The sequence below is a fragment of the Mobula birostris genome, chromosome 5, assembly GCF_030028105.1.
Source record: "Mobula birostris isolate sMobBir1 chromosome 5, sMobBir1.hap1, whole genome shotgun sequence".
Classification (NCBI taxonomy): Eukaryota; Metazoa; Chordata; class Chondrichthyes; order Myliobatiformes; family Myliobatidae; genus Mobula; species Mobula birostris.
Window position 1 is genome coordinate 84,912,493 of NC_092374.1, and position 15,939 is coordinate 84,928,431.

The window sequence follows — 15,939 nt, forward strand, 5'->3', positions numbered from 1 at the left end:
CAATGGCTAATATAAGAGGGTGTAACTTGAAGAGGAATTTAAAAAGAGGGTGAATGTCAGAGGTAGGTTTTTTATACAAAGTAGTGGGTGGGTGCATGGAACATGCTGCCAGGGGTGGTGGTAGAGGCAGGTATTTTTAGGGAGATTTAAGATAGGCTTGTGGATGAATGAGAACTGGAGTTCTATATGAAAGGGAAGGGTTAGATTCATCTTGGAGTGGGTTAAAGGGGCCAGCACAATGTCATGGGCCGAAGGGCCTGTAATGTGCTGTACTGTTCTATTTTCTGTTTTTTGTACAGTTAAATATCTCAGACTTATTTCGAGCAAAGCCAGTGACAAATAGAAGGGGTAGCATTAATCCTGCACTGTGGAGGATGTGGTGGTACTAGAGAGGGGAGCTATGCTACCTTCCAGGGACATTGCCAGGGTTGAATTTTAATTGTGAGGCGAGACCGGCTGGGAGCAGAGGAGACAGGGTGAGGTTTAACCGAGCTGTACAGAGTCACAAGAAAAGGAACAGGAAGAGCCCAATTTCCTTAGCAAGGAGAGTAATAGCCAGGAGCTTGGATTTAGGGTTATTGGTGCAAGGAAAGGGTTGTACAGGCCTGGAACTCACTGCTGACAGGAATCAGGGGTAGAAGTAAAGGCTCATACAGGCCTAGAACTCACTGCTGACAGGGATCAGGGGTAGAAGAAAAGGATCATACAGGCCTAGAATTCACTGCTGGAAGGTGTGAATGAAGCAGAAACCCTGTTAACATTCCTGGTTAAATATCTGAAGGGATGGAATGTGCTGACAGTGGACACAATCCTAGGAAGTGGGTTTGGTAGTGATAGCTCTTCATCAGTCAGCATGAACGTAATTGGCCAAAGGTCTTCCTCCCTTGTCACTGCATTTGAGAGTCTGTGGCATGAGGTGAACTTGTTATTTTACTTATTTATTGAGATACAGCACGGAATAGGCCCTCCGGCCCTTCGAGCTGTGCCACCCAGCAATCCCCCAGTTTAACCCTAGCCTAATCACGGGACAATTTACAATGACCAACTAACCTACCAACCGGTGCACTTTTGTACTGTGAGTGGAAACCAGGGCACCCACATGGTCATGGGTTGAACGTACAAGCTCCTTACAGACAGCGGCGGGAATCAAACCCAGGTCCCCTGTACCGTGAAGCGTTGTGCTAACTACTATGCTACGGTTTCTCTATTAACCTTCCAGGTGTGTGGAATGTGTGGTAACTACAACCGCAATTTGACAGATGAACTCCTGATGCCCGACGGGAAGCTGGCGAACAACGTCACCCACTTCGGCAACAGTTGGAAAGCGGCAGGAGATGATGACCCTGGGTATGTACCCGAGAAGGCCATCCTCTCGTAATTACCAATACATTGCTGCCAGGATGTGGGTGGCATCTGCAGGCTTCCTCTGGTTGGTCCCAGGCAACATTATCTTAGACCATAAAATATAGGAGTAGAATTAGGCCATTTGTCCCATCGAGTCTGCTCCGCCATTTCATCATTTTCCCCCTCAGCTCCAATCTCCTGCCTTCTCCCTGTATCCCTTCATGCCCTGACCTATCAAGAATCTATCATCCTCTGCCTGAAATATATATAAAGACTTGGCCTCCACAGCGCCCTGTGACAAAGGATTTGAACAGATTCACTGCTCTCTGGCTGAAGAAATTCCTTCTCAGGTCTTACCTTGTGTGGTTAGAGAGTGAAGGCCCAATTAAAGGTAACGGCTTCCCCATCCCATCTTTTATGTCCATCCACCAAAGCAATGGATCTTCCCTTCACTGCACACATGTTCAAAGGTCAAAGTACATGTAGTATCAAAGGATATATAATTTATACAACCTTGAGATTTGTCTCTTACATGCAGCCATGAAACAAAGAAACCTGATAGAACCCATTAAAAACAAAAGAAGACTATCAAACACCCAGTGTGCAGAGAGATAAAGAGAAGTTGTGCAAACCATAAAGCAAGCAAGCAGCATTCAGAACCGATGTTCACAATGCCAGGCATCACTGTAGCCGATTCAGAAGTCCACAGAAGCCGATTCAGAAGGCCTCAGTCCAGCACAGAGTCAAGCAAATTCTATTGATTTACTCATTTAGACTGGAGCAGGGAATCCACTGCTTAACTCGATCGATTTAAGCACTGGGCTGAACCGTGGTTGCAGGATCCAGGCCCCGGATCATATTGAAACAACAGGGCTCGGGTCTGAGAGCGAGGGACAACCTGAGGTTTGGGCGATTTAAGCGCTGGGCCAGATTGAAAAGGTCTGGGTGTCAGGGTTGGAGATGAGGAACAGGCCTGTTCCAGCTACAGGATGTCTGGCTTCGTGTCTGTGGACTTATTTGTACAAAACTTCACTTCAGAATGCTACTTGCTTACTTTTATTGTTGGTATGATTTGTGTTTTTTTTCCCTCTCTCTGCACCCACTGGGTGTTTACTGGTCTTTTTTTAATGGGTTCTATTGGGTTTCTTTGTTTTGTGGCTGCCTGTAAGGAGAGGAATCTGAAAGTTGTATAATGTATGTATTCTTTGATAATTTCGAACTTCGGAACTGGAAAGACTCCAAGAACCATCACATGAATGTTCTGGCTGTGTTGTTCACTTGTGGTGTGTACTCTGAATACTTGGCCTTTATATACAACTCAACCCAACCATCAACCACCCGAGCTATGCATTTTCCAAATTATTTCCAACAACCACAGGCATCAAATGGTCAGATGTGCTCGCTGTCGGGAGAACTTCGCCTGCAGGCAAGCCTCCAAAAGGAAGGAACTCTTCTCCCACGAGTGCTTAAGGCAAAGCACTACCACGAAGCATCTGTTACAAGCCACCAATCAACCATCTGATGGCGTGGTCCATCACCAGGCAGAATGGAAACGTATCGTCTGTATGCTTATCACAGATGCTGTAATGACAACCGATCAGCTGATATAAAGGCAAAATATTCAGAGGGCACACCACAAATTATCAGGGCACTGTTGATGTCTCCTCGTATGGTGACGAAACGTTTGCAGATGAATTGCCAAGATTGGAGAACAACACAACCAAACCATCAAACCTGGGCTACACATTTTCCGAATTATTTTCAACTCTAAACTGCATCCTGGGACTCCCTCTGTTTGGGTAATGATGCTAGTGCGATGTACAGTGTGCATTATGGCCTATTGCAATTTAAACTGACCTCCTCACCCCCAGGTGCCAGCCTGACAATCGAGACAAGCTAACTGCCAGCTGCTTGCCACACATCCTGCCCAAGGTGGAGGCTCTCTGCCAAGAGCTGCTAACGGATAAGTACCGCGGCTGCCACCAGCTTGCCAATCCAAAGCCATTCGTCCTCAACTGCGTGTATGACATGTGTGAGTATGACGGCATGATCTCCTCACTCTGTGACAACATCCACTCTTATATCGAGGTGTGTAAGAGCGAGGGCATCGACATCAAGTGGAGGAACAGCACCTTCTGCCGTGAGTATCACTTGATTTGGGACTTTTCTTTTTGCCCGATCACTGGAGATATCATTCAGACCACCCTGATCCATCGGTGTCCAAACAGCCACAGTTTCTCCTACCCTTCGCACTTTCAGTTCCTAGTTGTACCCCTCCACTCCCCGCCCCCCCCACATCCATCTGCTCCCACCATAAACATCTCCTGGAGCGGCCTCCTCTACATTAGTGATATTCGTCATAAATTGGGGACTGCTTCATCAAGCACCTCTGCACCATCTGCCACAAGTGGGACTTCCCAGTGGCCAAACATTTTAATTCCCACTTCGATGTGTCAGTCCATGACCTCCTCTTGTGTCCAGATGAAGCCACCCTCAGGGTGGAGGAGCGACACCTTTTATTCCGTCTGGGTAGCCTCCAACCATCCAGTAAACAAATTTACCCTCCACCTTCATCTATTGCCCCTTCTTCACACCTGCCTATTACTCCCCCCCCCACCCTGGATCCCCTCTTTCTCTTTCTCCTGTGGTCCTCTTTCCTCTCCTATCAGATTCCTTCATCTCCAGCCCTTTCCCACCCAGCTGGCTTCACCTATTACCTTCCAGCTAAACTCCTTTCCTACCCCCCATCATTTTATTGTGGCATACTCCCTTTCCTTCTCAGTCCTGATGAAGGGTCTCGGCCCGAAATGTTGACTGTTTACACTTTTCCATAGATGCTGCCTGGCCTGCTGAATTCAACCTGCATTTTGTGTGTGATATTTTTCTCTGAATCAGTTGAATTAGCCATTAGCATTCTGTTCTTTCTAAGAACATGCTATGTACAATTGGCTGCCACTTTTTTTTACATTACAACAGTGCCTATCCAGAAGGTTGTTTCTTGGCTATGAAGCTTTTGCAATATCCTGAAGTTCAATGGTTCAATATAATATCGGAGAATATATACAGTATACAACCTGAAATTCTTACTCTTCCTAGACATCCGTGAAACAGAAAAAAAACCCATAGAATGAATGACATAAAACATTAGGAAAGGACATTTATAAACATAAGGGTTTCTTTTCCCGTAATGAGTCCTGCTGTAAAATAAAGCAGGGGTTTGTCTGCAGAAGGAAGAAACTTGATCGATCAGGCCACACAAGTTTGATGTCTTCCACCTGCCAATTATCAAGCCTCTGAGCTGAGGTGGTGCTGATATTAAAAAATCCCAGAGGACTTAAGGAGGTGGGATGCAAGAGAGCGGATAAAGGAGTAGCCTAGTGGTTAGCACAGCGCTTTACAGTACAGACAACCTGGGTTCAATTCCTGCCTTTGCCAGTAAGGAGTTTGTTACATTCTCCCTGTGACCATATGGCTTTCCTCCAGGTGCTCCAGTTTCCTCTCACAGTCCAAAGACAGACTGGTAACAACAAGCAACAAGCAAAGCCGAGAGCTCGGGGTCTTCCCCTCCTGGAGATTCCGGATCAACACAGTATCAGTTTGGCCCTTGTAAATTATCCCGTGATTGGGCTAGGATTAAATGGGGAAATTGCTGGGAGGCGCAGTTCATTGGGCCTATTCCACACCGTATGTCAATAAATAAATAAATCAGATGTGGGTATCGAGGAGTGGGAAGAATAAATCAGGAAAACAGAGTCAAGTTTACCTCTTGCCCCTGGCTCTTGTGACGTGCTAACCTGGGCCCTTCCTTTCAGCTCTGGCATGCCCGCCCAACAGCCATTACGTGGAGTGTGCCACACCCTGTCCAGCAACGTGTGTCGACATCTACGCACCTTCCAAATGCGAAACTCCTGCGGCCTGTGTGGAAGGGTGTGAATGCAACCGGGGCTTTGTGCAGAGCGACGACGCCTGCATGAATCTAACCAACTGCGGCTGCCTCGACGCAAACGACAACTATCACACAGTGAGTACCCTGGGGCAGCGTGGGCATGTGGGCAGGTTGGACAGCGGGTGCAGAAAGGAAATAGAGGCAGGTAGGTGGGGAGAAGTGAAAGACTGGCTGGGACCCTGAGGGTAGAGAGTGCACAAAGAGCAGTTGGCATTTGGAGTGGAGAGCATTTGCATTAAATCTCCCCCCACCCACCCACCCCCTGCGTAAAGCCATGGGGAGCAGGTGGTGGATGGTTGCATGAGCAGCTGGTGCAAATCACAAGTCCTGGTTATGCGACCATTGACACCAGACAGACAATCTCTGAAGAGTATTGATAGTGGCTGGGGTCACCCATCTTGTAAAGACACTGCCCAGAAGAAGACAATGGCAAACCACCTCTGTTGAAAAATTTGCCAAGAACGATCATGGATATGAGACCATGATAGCCTACGTCATATGACATGGCACATAATGAATGAACCTTCCCCCACACCCTTGATTATCTTTGTGTTCTCGATATTTATTGCTTATTTATTTATTATTATTATTATTTTTTCATTTGTATTTGCCCAGTTCGTTGCCTTGCACTCAGGTTGACCACTCAAGTTGGGCAGTCTTTCATTGATCCTATTATAGTTATTACTCTATAGATTTATTGAGTATGCCCACAAGAAAAAGAATCAGTGTTGTATATGGTGATGTATTTGATAATAAATTTATTTTGAATTTTGGATAGATTCTATGTTGTTAGAGGTGTTCAACCTGCTGTACCACAAAAAACCACAAGGTGGAGCTGACACATAGAATTATTGCAACAAAGAAGGTGTTTTAATAATTCTGTTAGTCTACTGAGTCCCTCTTGGCTGCTCTAAGAAGCATTCCTGGTTCTTTCCCCACCAGCCTAATTTGGAGTAATGTGTGCTGTTTTGGTCACCTATTTACAGGAAAGATGTAAATAAGATTAGATTAGATTATGAGGACACTCAGTTCTCGTTTATTGTCATTTAGAAAATTGAAAAAATGATACAATGTTCCTCCAGAATGATATCACAGAAACACAGGACAAACTAAGACTAAAACTGACAAAACCACATAATTATAACATATAGTTACGACAATGCAAAGCAATACCGTAATTTGATAAAGAGCAGACCATGGGCACAGTAAAAATAAAGTCTCAAGTCCCGATAGCTCCATCATCTCACGCAGACGGTAGAAGAGAGAAACTCTCCCTGCCATGAACCTCCAAGCACCGCAAACTTGCCAATGCAGCACCATTGGAAGTACCCGACCGCAGCGGATTCTGAATCCGTCCGAAAACTTTGAGCCTCTGACCAGCCCTCCAGCACCAAGCACCATCCTCTGCCGAGCAACAGGCAAAGCCGAGAACTCGGGGTCTTCCCCTCCTGGAGATTCTGGATCAACACAGTATCAGCGGCAGCGAAGCAGGCATTTCAGAAGTTTCACCAGAAGTTCCTCCGTGCTCTCACGTCTGTCTCCATCGAATCAGGATTGTGCACGGCATTCTACTTGACAGATTACAGATATCATTCACCGGAGTGGTCGCTGCGAGCTGCATCGCGCCGCCATCTTCTCCTCCCATTTGAAAGAGTACAGAGGAAATTTACAAAGATGTTGCTGGGTCTGGAGGACCTGAGTTATAAGGACAGATTAAATAGGTCAGGACTTTATTCCTTAGAATATAGAAGGTTGAGAGGAAATTTGATAGAAGTATACAAAACTATGAGGGTTATAGATAGGGTAAATGCAAGCAGGCTTTTTCCAAGAAGATTGAGTGGAACTGCAACTAGATGTCATTAACTTTGCATCTTTTATAGTTTTAAAATTATTTTTAATTATTGTGATACAGCATTCCACCCTGCCAAGTCATGCCACCCAGCAATCCCCTGACTTAATCCTGGCCTAACCATGAGACAATTTATAAAGATCAATTAACGTACAAACTGGTAGGTCTTTGAACTGTGGGAGGAAACCAGAGCACCTGGAGGAAATCTGCACAGTCACGGGGAGAATGTCCAAATTCCTTACAGGCAGCAGTGGGAATTGAACCAGCGTTGCCTGCACTGTAAAGTGTTGTGCTAACCACTACAGTTATCGAGTCATAGAGCACTACAGCACCCTTGGCCATCTAGTCCTTGCCAAACTATTATTCTGCCAATTCCCATCGGTCTGCACTGGGACCATAGCCCTCCATAGCCCTCTTACACATGTACCTATCCAGACTTCTCTTCAATGCTGAAATTGATCACATGCACCACTTGTCCGGCAGTTCGTTCCACACTCGCAGCACCCTCTGAGTGAAGAAGTTTCCTGTCTTTTCACCTTTCACCCTTCACCTATGACCTCTAGTTTTGTCCATCGTCTGCACTATCTAGTAATGGGATCTGTTCCTCTCTGACCTAGTGACAAAGTCGCCTAATCTGTCAAATTCCTCCTTAGCCTTCTTTATTCCAACACAAATAACCCCTGCTTCTTCCGTCTGATCCAATAACCAAAGTCCCTCATCCTGACATTAATACAGCAGTGACAAGGGAGCGTGTTGGATTGGATAAAAAAACAAACTACCAGAAAAAAGGGAAATCCAAAATGAAACAGAATGTGTTGGAATACTCAGCAGGTCAGACTGTATCTCATCATCATTATGTGCCGTGTTGTATGACATCATCATTATGCACCGTGTTGTATGAAGTGGGTGATCATGGTCTTTCTACAACCATAATTTTTCTTCGCAATTTTTTCTAACACAAGTAGTTTGCCATTACCTTCTTCCAGGCAGAGTCTTTACAAGACAGGGCAGCCCAGCTATTATCACTACTGTTCAGAGATTGTCTGCCTGGCGTCAGTGGTCACATAACCAGGACTTGTGATATGCCCCAGCTGCTCATCTGACGATCCGCCACCTGATCCCATGGTCACATGACCCTGATCGGGTGTTGGGGGAAGGGTTGGGGCTAAGCAGGTGCTACCGCTTGCCCAATAGTGATCTGCTGACCAGTGGAGGGAACGAGCTCCTTACACCTCCTTTGGTAGAGACGTATCTCCACCCCACCACCCATTTTTTAAAAGATTACCGTTAATTATCTGTCACGCGAAACATCGAAATGTTCAGTGAAATGAGCAATTGTATCAACATCCAATGCTGTCCGAGGATGTGCTGGGGGCTGCCCGTAAGTGTTGCCACGCTTCCGGCGCCAACATAGCACGCCTGTAACTTACTAACCCTTATTAACCGGTACATCTTTGGAATGTGGGAGGAAACCAGAGCACCCGGAGGGGTGGCAGGGTAGTGTAGTGGTTAGCACACCACTTTACAGTACCAGTGATCTGGGGTTCGATTCCTGCCGGTGCCTGTAAAGAGTTTGTCCATTCTCCCAGTGACCGTGCGTGTGTTTCCTCCGGGCGCTCTGCTTTCCTTCCACAGTCCAAAGTCGTACCGGTTGGTATGTTAATTGGTCACAGTAAACTTGTCCCGTGATTATGCCAGGACAAATCGGGGATTGCTGGACAGCGTGATTCAAAGGGCCGGAAGGGGCTATTCCGCACGAAATAAACAAACACGCGCAGTCACGGGAAACATACAAACTCCTTACAGACAGCAACAGGAATTAAACCCCGATCTCCTGACTGCTGACTGCTGATGCTGTAATGTCAGCTGCCTTTGGTATGATTTGGTACATAACCTTAAACCTCCTGATATTTTCGCAGGTCGGGGACTCCTGGCTGAACACTGACTGCAAGAGCAAGTGCACTTGTGTGGAGAGTGGAGTTTACCGGTGCGAAGAGTTCAAGTGCCAGCAGGAAACAATTTGTGCTGTGGACAATGGCATCCGCCACTGCAAGCCTGAGAGTAGGTTTAACCATTGTCAGATCTGGTGACTTTTCAACTCCAGGTTCTTTTAGGAGACCAAGAAAAAGTAAAATCTTGTTGCTTTATAATTATTTATTTAACGTTTAAACGAAGGAACCGGTACAGAACGTACGAACTAAAGGAAAGAACCTCAGCGAAAAAAAAGACAAGATGGTGATTTTTTTCAGAGACAAACATTTTTATAGCGAGATAATGTTGAGACTTTATAAAATACTGGTGAGGCCTCACTTTGAGTATTGTGAGCAGTTTTAGGCCCCTTATCTAAGAATGGATGTGCTGAAACTGGAGAGGGTTCAAAGGAGGTTCACGAAAGTGATTCCAGAATTGAAATGCTTATCATATGAGGAGCATTTGATGGCTCTGGGCTGTACTCACTGAATTCAGAAAAATGAGGGAGGTGGAGGGAATCTCATTGAAACCCATTGAATGTTGAAAGGCCTCAAAGAGTGGATATGGAAAGGATGTTTCCTATGGTAGGGGAGTCTACGGCCAGAGAGCGCAGCCTCAGAGTAGAGGGGCATCCTTTTAAAACAGAGATGAGGGATTTCTTTAGCCAGAGAGTGGTGAATCTGTGGAATTTGTTGCCACAGGCAGCTGTGGAGTCATTGGGTATAGTCAAGGCAGTCGTTGATAGGTTCTTGATTTTTCAGGGCATGAAGGGATACAGGAAGAAGGCAGGAGATTAGAGCTGAGAGGGAAATGGATCAGCCATGATTAAATGGCGGAGCAGACTCGACGGGCCAAATGGCCTAACTGCCCTGTATTTTATGGCTTATGGTAACTGTTATGTCACTTTGCCACCAGTAGGTGGAGTCTAACACCACGTATTGTGAAAATACAAGCTTGTTAAAAATTAAAACTATGTGTTAGTAAAAACTGCAAATTCAATCTTGCTAAAAACTTATTAATCCAATTAATACCTTATTAAAACCAGAAAAACAGCCAATTCCCACTCCTTTCGCCTCTCACCCTTTACCCATTGCTGTCTGAAACCCATATTCTGACACAAGTCCTGTGCTCCAATGAGTGAACTGTAGGTCACCCTTCATCGTATAAAACTGAAAGCCAGAAGCACCAGCCTCCAAGAGGACCACAACCTTGTCATAGGGTTTGCAGGTTCAGGTGCTTCAGTGACCCGTAGAGCTATGTTGGCTGGAGTCAGGGCTTTATGTTTTGGCTCTTGGTAGGGTCAACCATGACAAACAGATCAAAAGGTAGAGGCCAGACTAAGAGTGGTCCACTGGTCCTCCAGGTTTAGGGGTTCAGCTCAGGGCTAACAACCCTGACTGGTGAAACAAAATTGTTACGGAAACAGCAATGAAAACTCCTTCTACATCTGAGTGCGATGGTATTCCTGAGTCTCCACCCAGGACTTATTTATTTATTTATTGAGATACAGTGCAGAACAGGTCCTTCCGGGCCTTTGAGCCACACTGCCCAGCCACCCCCGATTTAACCCTAGCCTAATCACAGGACAACTTACAATGACCAATTAGCCTACCAACCAGTACGTCTTTGGACTGTGAGAGGAAACCAGAGCACCCAGAGGAAACCCATGCGATCACGGGGAGAACGTACAAACTCCTTACAGACAGTGGTGGGAATTGAACCCAGGTTACTGGCATTGTAAAGCATTGTGCTAACCACAACACAACTGTGCTACCCTATGACTGACAGTAGTGAAAACCGAGAGGAAGCTACTGACATGATGAAGGAAGCCCTGGGCACCATCAAAGATTGAGGACCTTCACAGCTGTCCTCAACACCAGCGGCATAACGGGCAGTAAGTAAGTAAGAATCACCAGCAACATACACATAAATTGCTGGAGGAACTCGGCAAGAAGGGTGGGGGGAAGAAACATTTCAGACCAAGGCCTGATGAAAGGTCTCAGCCAAAAAGTCATCTGTTTTTACCCCCCTTCTCCTGTCCATAAGTGCTGCCTGTCTTGCTGAGTTCCACCAGCATTTTGTATGTGTTGCTCAAGATTTCCAGTATTCCTTGTGTGTTTATGGTCCAGAATCACCAGACTGCCACTCACTGTTATTCTACCATACATTGTAAGAGACCAGCCTCACACAATCAAATTATCATTCAGTCATACATGGATGCAGCCGAATGAAACAGCCAAGATACAAAACATACATGTGCATTCAAATTAGCAGGAAAGAGAAAGGAAACATGGTCAGACAAGAAAATATATTTTTAGTCCAAAACCGTAAGCGACAAGATCATCAAATTGATGGCTCCCAGCAATCCAGCCTATCATTCCACCCGATCGAACAGTAGAGGGCAGCACCAATGGGAGGGGCTAGTCCTCAACCAAGCACAGATGCCACGCTACACCCCCGTCCGGTGTTTCCTCCCCTGGACTGCAGCCGCATGTAAGCCCATAGCTTGAAGCCTAGTCCTTGCTGCAACCGAGGCAGCGCTGCTGCCTTGCCACCTATCTCCCACCAAACAAGGGAAACAGGTCTGCAGCAAACGATGTCCAACAGGGCCTTGCAATTGCAAAAGAAATATCCAAGATAGTTTTACTGCACGCCAACTTCACGCACCAACTCCGATGCCTTCAAGTAGCCAACAGCAACACGGTCTGCGCCCAGGTCAGCTCCTCCAAACCCAGTCTGGCTCCTCCTCCAGCCCACCAGCCCCATACATACATACTCTTTAATGCATTATCTATGCAGAACACTGCGCCATAACCATCTGAGTGTGTTATATTTGAATGGTGATCTAGGTTCAAGTGCACTGATTGTATTCTCCCAAGATTTCTTGCTGTTTTAATATACTCTGATTCTTTCCTCACATCCTCACCCTACAGAGTACAACTCCTGCCACATTGCTGGCGACCCCCACTACAGGACCTTCGATGGCTTCAGACACCATTACCAGGGTCGGCATACGTACACTCTGAGTAAGACTATCGGCTCAGACAACCTGGAACCCTTCAACATCTCAGGCAAGAACAAGCGGGGGACCTTCCACCGCCAGGTCTCCTTCCTGGAGGCAGTGTTTGTCGATGTCTATGGGCATTTTGTCATCCTGATGAAGCACAGGCAACTCGTGGTGAGTTCCACATACAGACCTTCAGGTTCATGATCAACGAATCAAGAAAGTCTCTGACATTCAAAGGGAGTCAGCACTCTTCAAAGTTCAAAGTACATTTGTTATCAAAGTATGCATACATTATACAACCTTGAGCTTCGTCTCCTTACAGACAGCCTCAAACAAAGTAAACAATGTAACCCATTTTTAAAAAAGGCTGTCGAACACCCAATGTGCAAAAAAATAAGTAGCACAAACAATAAAAGAAAGCAAATAGTATTCAGAACTGAAGTTGACAAAAGTGAGTCCACAGCCACGAAGCCAGTCATCACTGCAGCTGATCCAGGAGCCCATTACTTGCAGACCACAGCCTCAGTTCAGTGCAGGGATGAGTACACCTCACTGAGCAGCAATCTGAACCGGCCCATCCCTCGTCAGGCTTTTCTTTTCAATCTGGCTGGGCACTTAAGTCGCCAAACCACAGGTCGTTCCTTGGTCTCTGCCCCAGGGCCTGCTGCTTTGATACACTCTCAAGCCTGGGCCCCGCCTCCCGTTTCAACCTGTACCTAACCTTTCCAATTCAGCTCAGCCCATAAATCAATCTAACCTTGGGTCTTTCCTTGCTCTCGGGTCCAGGCCTGGGACCTGCTACCTCAACTCATCGCCTCCACTTGGCTCACCTCGGCTCTGTCATGTTAAATCACCTCCAAATCTACTCTAGCAATGGCCAAGCATTGGCTCATTCCCCACCTCGCCTCGGCCCTGACCCCGGCACCTCGATTCAGCCTGTACACATTACGCCGCAACCGTCCTGCCACCATCGACATTTCAAGACTTCACAAAAATGCCAGGACGTACAACCAGTTCAAAAGCTCAACTCCAAAGGGAAGTTACAGGCTATTCATTGCAATATCTGGGAGTGGTAAATCTGTGGAATTCGTTGCCACATGCGGCTGTGGAGGCCAAATCATCAGGTATGTTTAAGGCAGAGATTGATAGATTCTTGATTAGTCAGGGTATGAAGGGATACAAGGAGAAGGCAGGAGACTGGGGTTAAGAGGGAAAATGGATCAGCCATGATGAAAATGGCAGAGCAGACTCGACAGGCCAAATGACTTTGTTCTGCTCCTATATCTTATGGTCTTATGATCTTAGTCTGGCCTCTATCCTTTGACCTGTTTGGCATGGGTGACCCTACCAAGAGCCAAAGCACAAAGCCCTCACTGCAGCCAGTGTAGTTTTCTGGATTATTGAGGCATGCAAGCCTCCAAACCATTTGACAAAGTTGGGTCTCTTGGAGGAAAAAGCTTTGTTACAGGATTATATCTTTGAACCTACTCTGCTGCTCAATAAAAGCATGGCTGCTTTGTACCTCAACATTTTCCCAACACTGGATCCACTGCCTATTCTCAGATTTCTGATAATTCAGTGACATCCGCGTTTGGGAAATGAGTATAACCTGTTTCTGTTTCTCAATCCCAGGTGGATGGTATCAAGATCATCCCACCGTACGAGCCAAAAGAGCGGCTTAGGATTTACCAGAGGTCCTCGACGATCTATCTGGAGACTGACTTTGGACTAACAGTGAACTTTGATGGCCGCAGTAGTGCAGGTAATGACATGATCATTTCACTGGTATCTCAACACTATCTTCAAGACACCGGCTGGTGTGAAGGGAGTTCTGCACTGTCAGGGTAATGTGTTAAGGCAGTTCTGCATTGTCAGGGCAACTTTTTGGGAGCTCTATACCATCAGGGTGATGTTGAGGGATCTCTGCCTCTGCCCTGCCGAGGTAATGTCAAGGGAGCTCTACAATGAATCAGAATCATGATTAATATCACCGGCATATGTCGTGAAATTTCTTACATTTACAGCAGTGGTACAATGCAATATGTAATAGTAGAGAGAGGATAAAATCTGTATATATATTAAATGGTTAAGTTCATTAAGTAGTGCAAAAACTAGAAAATAAAAACAGTAGTTAGGTAGTGTTCATGGGTTCAGTGTCCATTCAGAAATCGGTTGTCAGAGGGGAAGAAGCTGTTTCAGAATCACTGAGTGTGAGCCTTCAGGCTTCTGTACCTCCTCCCTGATGGTAGCAATGAGAAGGGGGCATGTCCTGGGTGATGGGGTCCTTAATGATGGATGACAACTTCCTGAGGCGTCACTCCTTGAAGATGTCCTGGATACTACAGAGGTTAGTACCCATGATGGAGCCAACTAAGTTTACAACTCTCTGCAGCTTACTTCGATCCTGTGCAGTAGTCCCCCACCCCCATACAGTACATCTCTTCACAGTACATCTGTAGAAATTTGCGAGTGTCTTTGATGACATACCAAATCTCCTCAAACTCCTAATGAAATATAGCCACTATCTTGCCTTCTTTGTAGCTGCATCGACGCATTCAGTCCAGGTTAGATCCTCAGAGAGGTTGACACCCAGGAATTTGAAATTGCTCACTCTTTGCACTTCTGATCCCTCAATGAGGACTGGTGTGTGTTCCCTCATCCTCCGATTTCTGAAATCCACAATCAGTTCTTTGGTCAGAGTATAACAGAGGACACTCCTTACTGTCGATAAATAAGTGCCGTCAGTAATGGAGAGGCATCTCTACATTGGGGTAATGGAGAGAATGCTCTTTCAGTCAAATCCATGTAACTAGTTATATAGAGATGCTCCTTTCACCATCCCACAGCCTTTCTCTGCTTTCATCTTGCTCAGGCACTTTTATTCCATGGGTGCTTAATCTATTTTCAAAATCGCTTTGGCATCATCTCACCTTTTCTGACAAATTCCTTCAACAGTTCCGAGACTGTCATTTGCTAAAATGACGGCATCAAATGGCAGTACTTATCGTAGTGGTTACTGCAATGCTCTACAGTACAGGCCACACAGGTTCATTTCCTGCTGCTGCCTGTAAGGAGTTTTTTTATGTTCTCCCCAAGACCACGTAGGTTTCCTGCACGTGTCTTATGTCTTATGGTGTTCCAATTTCTTCCCACAGTCCAAAGACGTAGCAGTTGGTAGATTAACTGGTCATTATAAATTGTCCTGTGATTAGGCTACGGTTAAATCAGGGGACTGCTGGGTGGTGTGGCTCAAAGGGCCGGAAGGGCCTGTCACACGCTGTACCTCAATAAGAAAAATAAATTTTAAAATGAAGTGAGTGTTTTAGAAGTGATAGGAAACAAGGCCATGGCAGGTATTGAAATTGAGAATTTTAAGTTGGAAACCCTGCCAAGCAAGGGGGTAAAGTTGAACAGCAAGTTGGCCATGCGTGACAGCAGATGGGGGCCCATCCAACAGAATTGCCAAATCTAGCAGTACCCAGGAATGATAGGCATGACCGTACTGACATTCAGTTTTGTCTCTCTCTCACAGTTATCACTATCCCGAGTACGTACAAAAACCATGTGCGCGGTCTCTGCGGGAACTACGACGGTCGGAGGAAAAACGAGTTTATGAAACCTGATGGGACAGTGGTCCGAAATGTCAATGCCTTCGGTAACAGTTGGCGAGTAAAGCCAGAAAGAAGACACAGCATTGAGTCTCAGTCACTCGGGCGGCAGAAGTGAGTCAATTCTATTCTCAATGAGGTACCAGACCATGAGTTAGAGGAGGTGTGGGAGAAGGAGAGTGATGGAGTGATACACATGAGTTAGAGGCAGTGG

General features: G+C 46.1%; 1 protein-coding gene across 1 annotated transcript in view; it reads left to right on the plus strand.

Moving 5' to 3' along the window:
* Positions 1 to 15,939, plus strand: part of zanl (zonadhesin, like) — a 245,673-nt gene that overhangs the window by 200,880 nt on the left and 28,854 nt on the right. Inside the window, exons 80-86 of the mRNA XM_072259463.1 lie at positions 1,220 to 1,347; positions 3,216 to 3,484; positions 5,157 to 5,365; positions 9,059 to 9,200; positions 12,044 to 12,288; positions 13,750 to 13,879; positions 15,650 to 15,839. Coding sequence (XP_072115564.1) covers positions 1,220 to 1,347; positions 3,216 to 3,484; positions 5,157 to 5,365; positions 9,059 to 9,200; positions 12,044 to 12,288; positions 13,750 to 13,879; positions 15,650 to 15,839 — 1,313 coding nt within the window. The remainder of the gene's footprint in view (positions 1 to 1,219; positions 1,348 to 3,215; positions 3,485 to 5,156; positions 5,366 to 9,058; positions 9,201 to 12,043; positions 12,289 to 13,749; positions 13,880 to 15,649; positions 15,840 to 15,939) is intronic.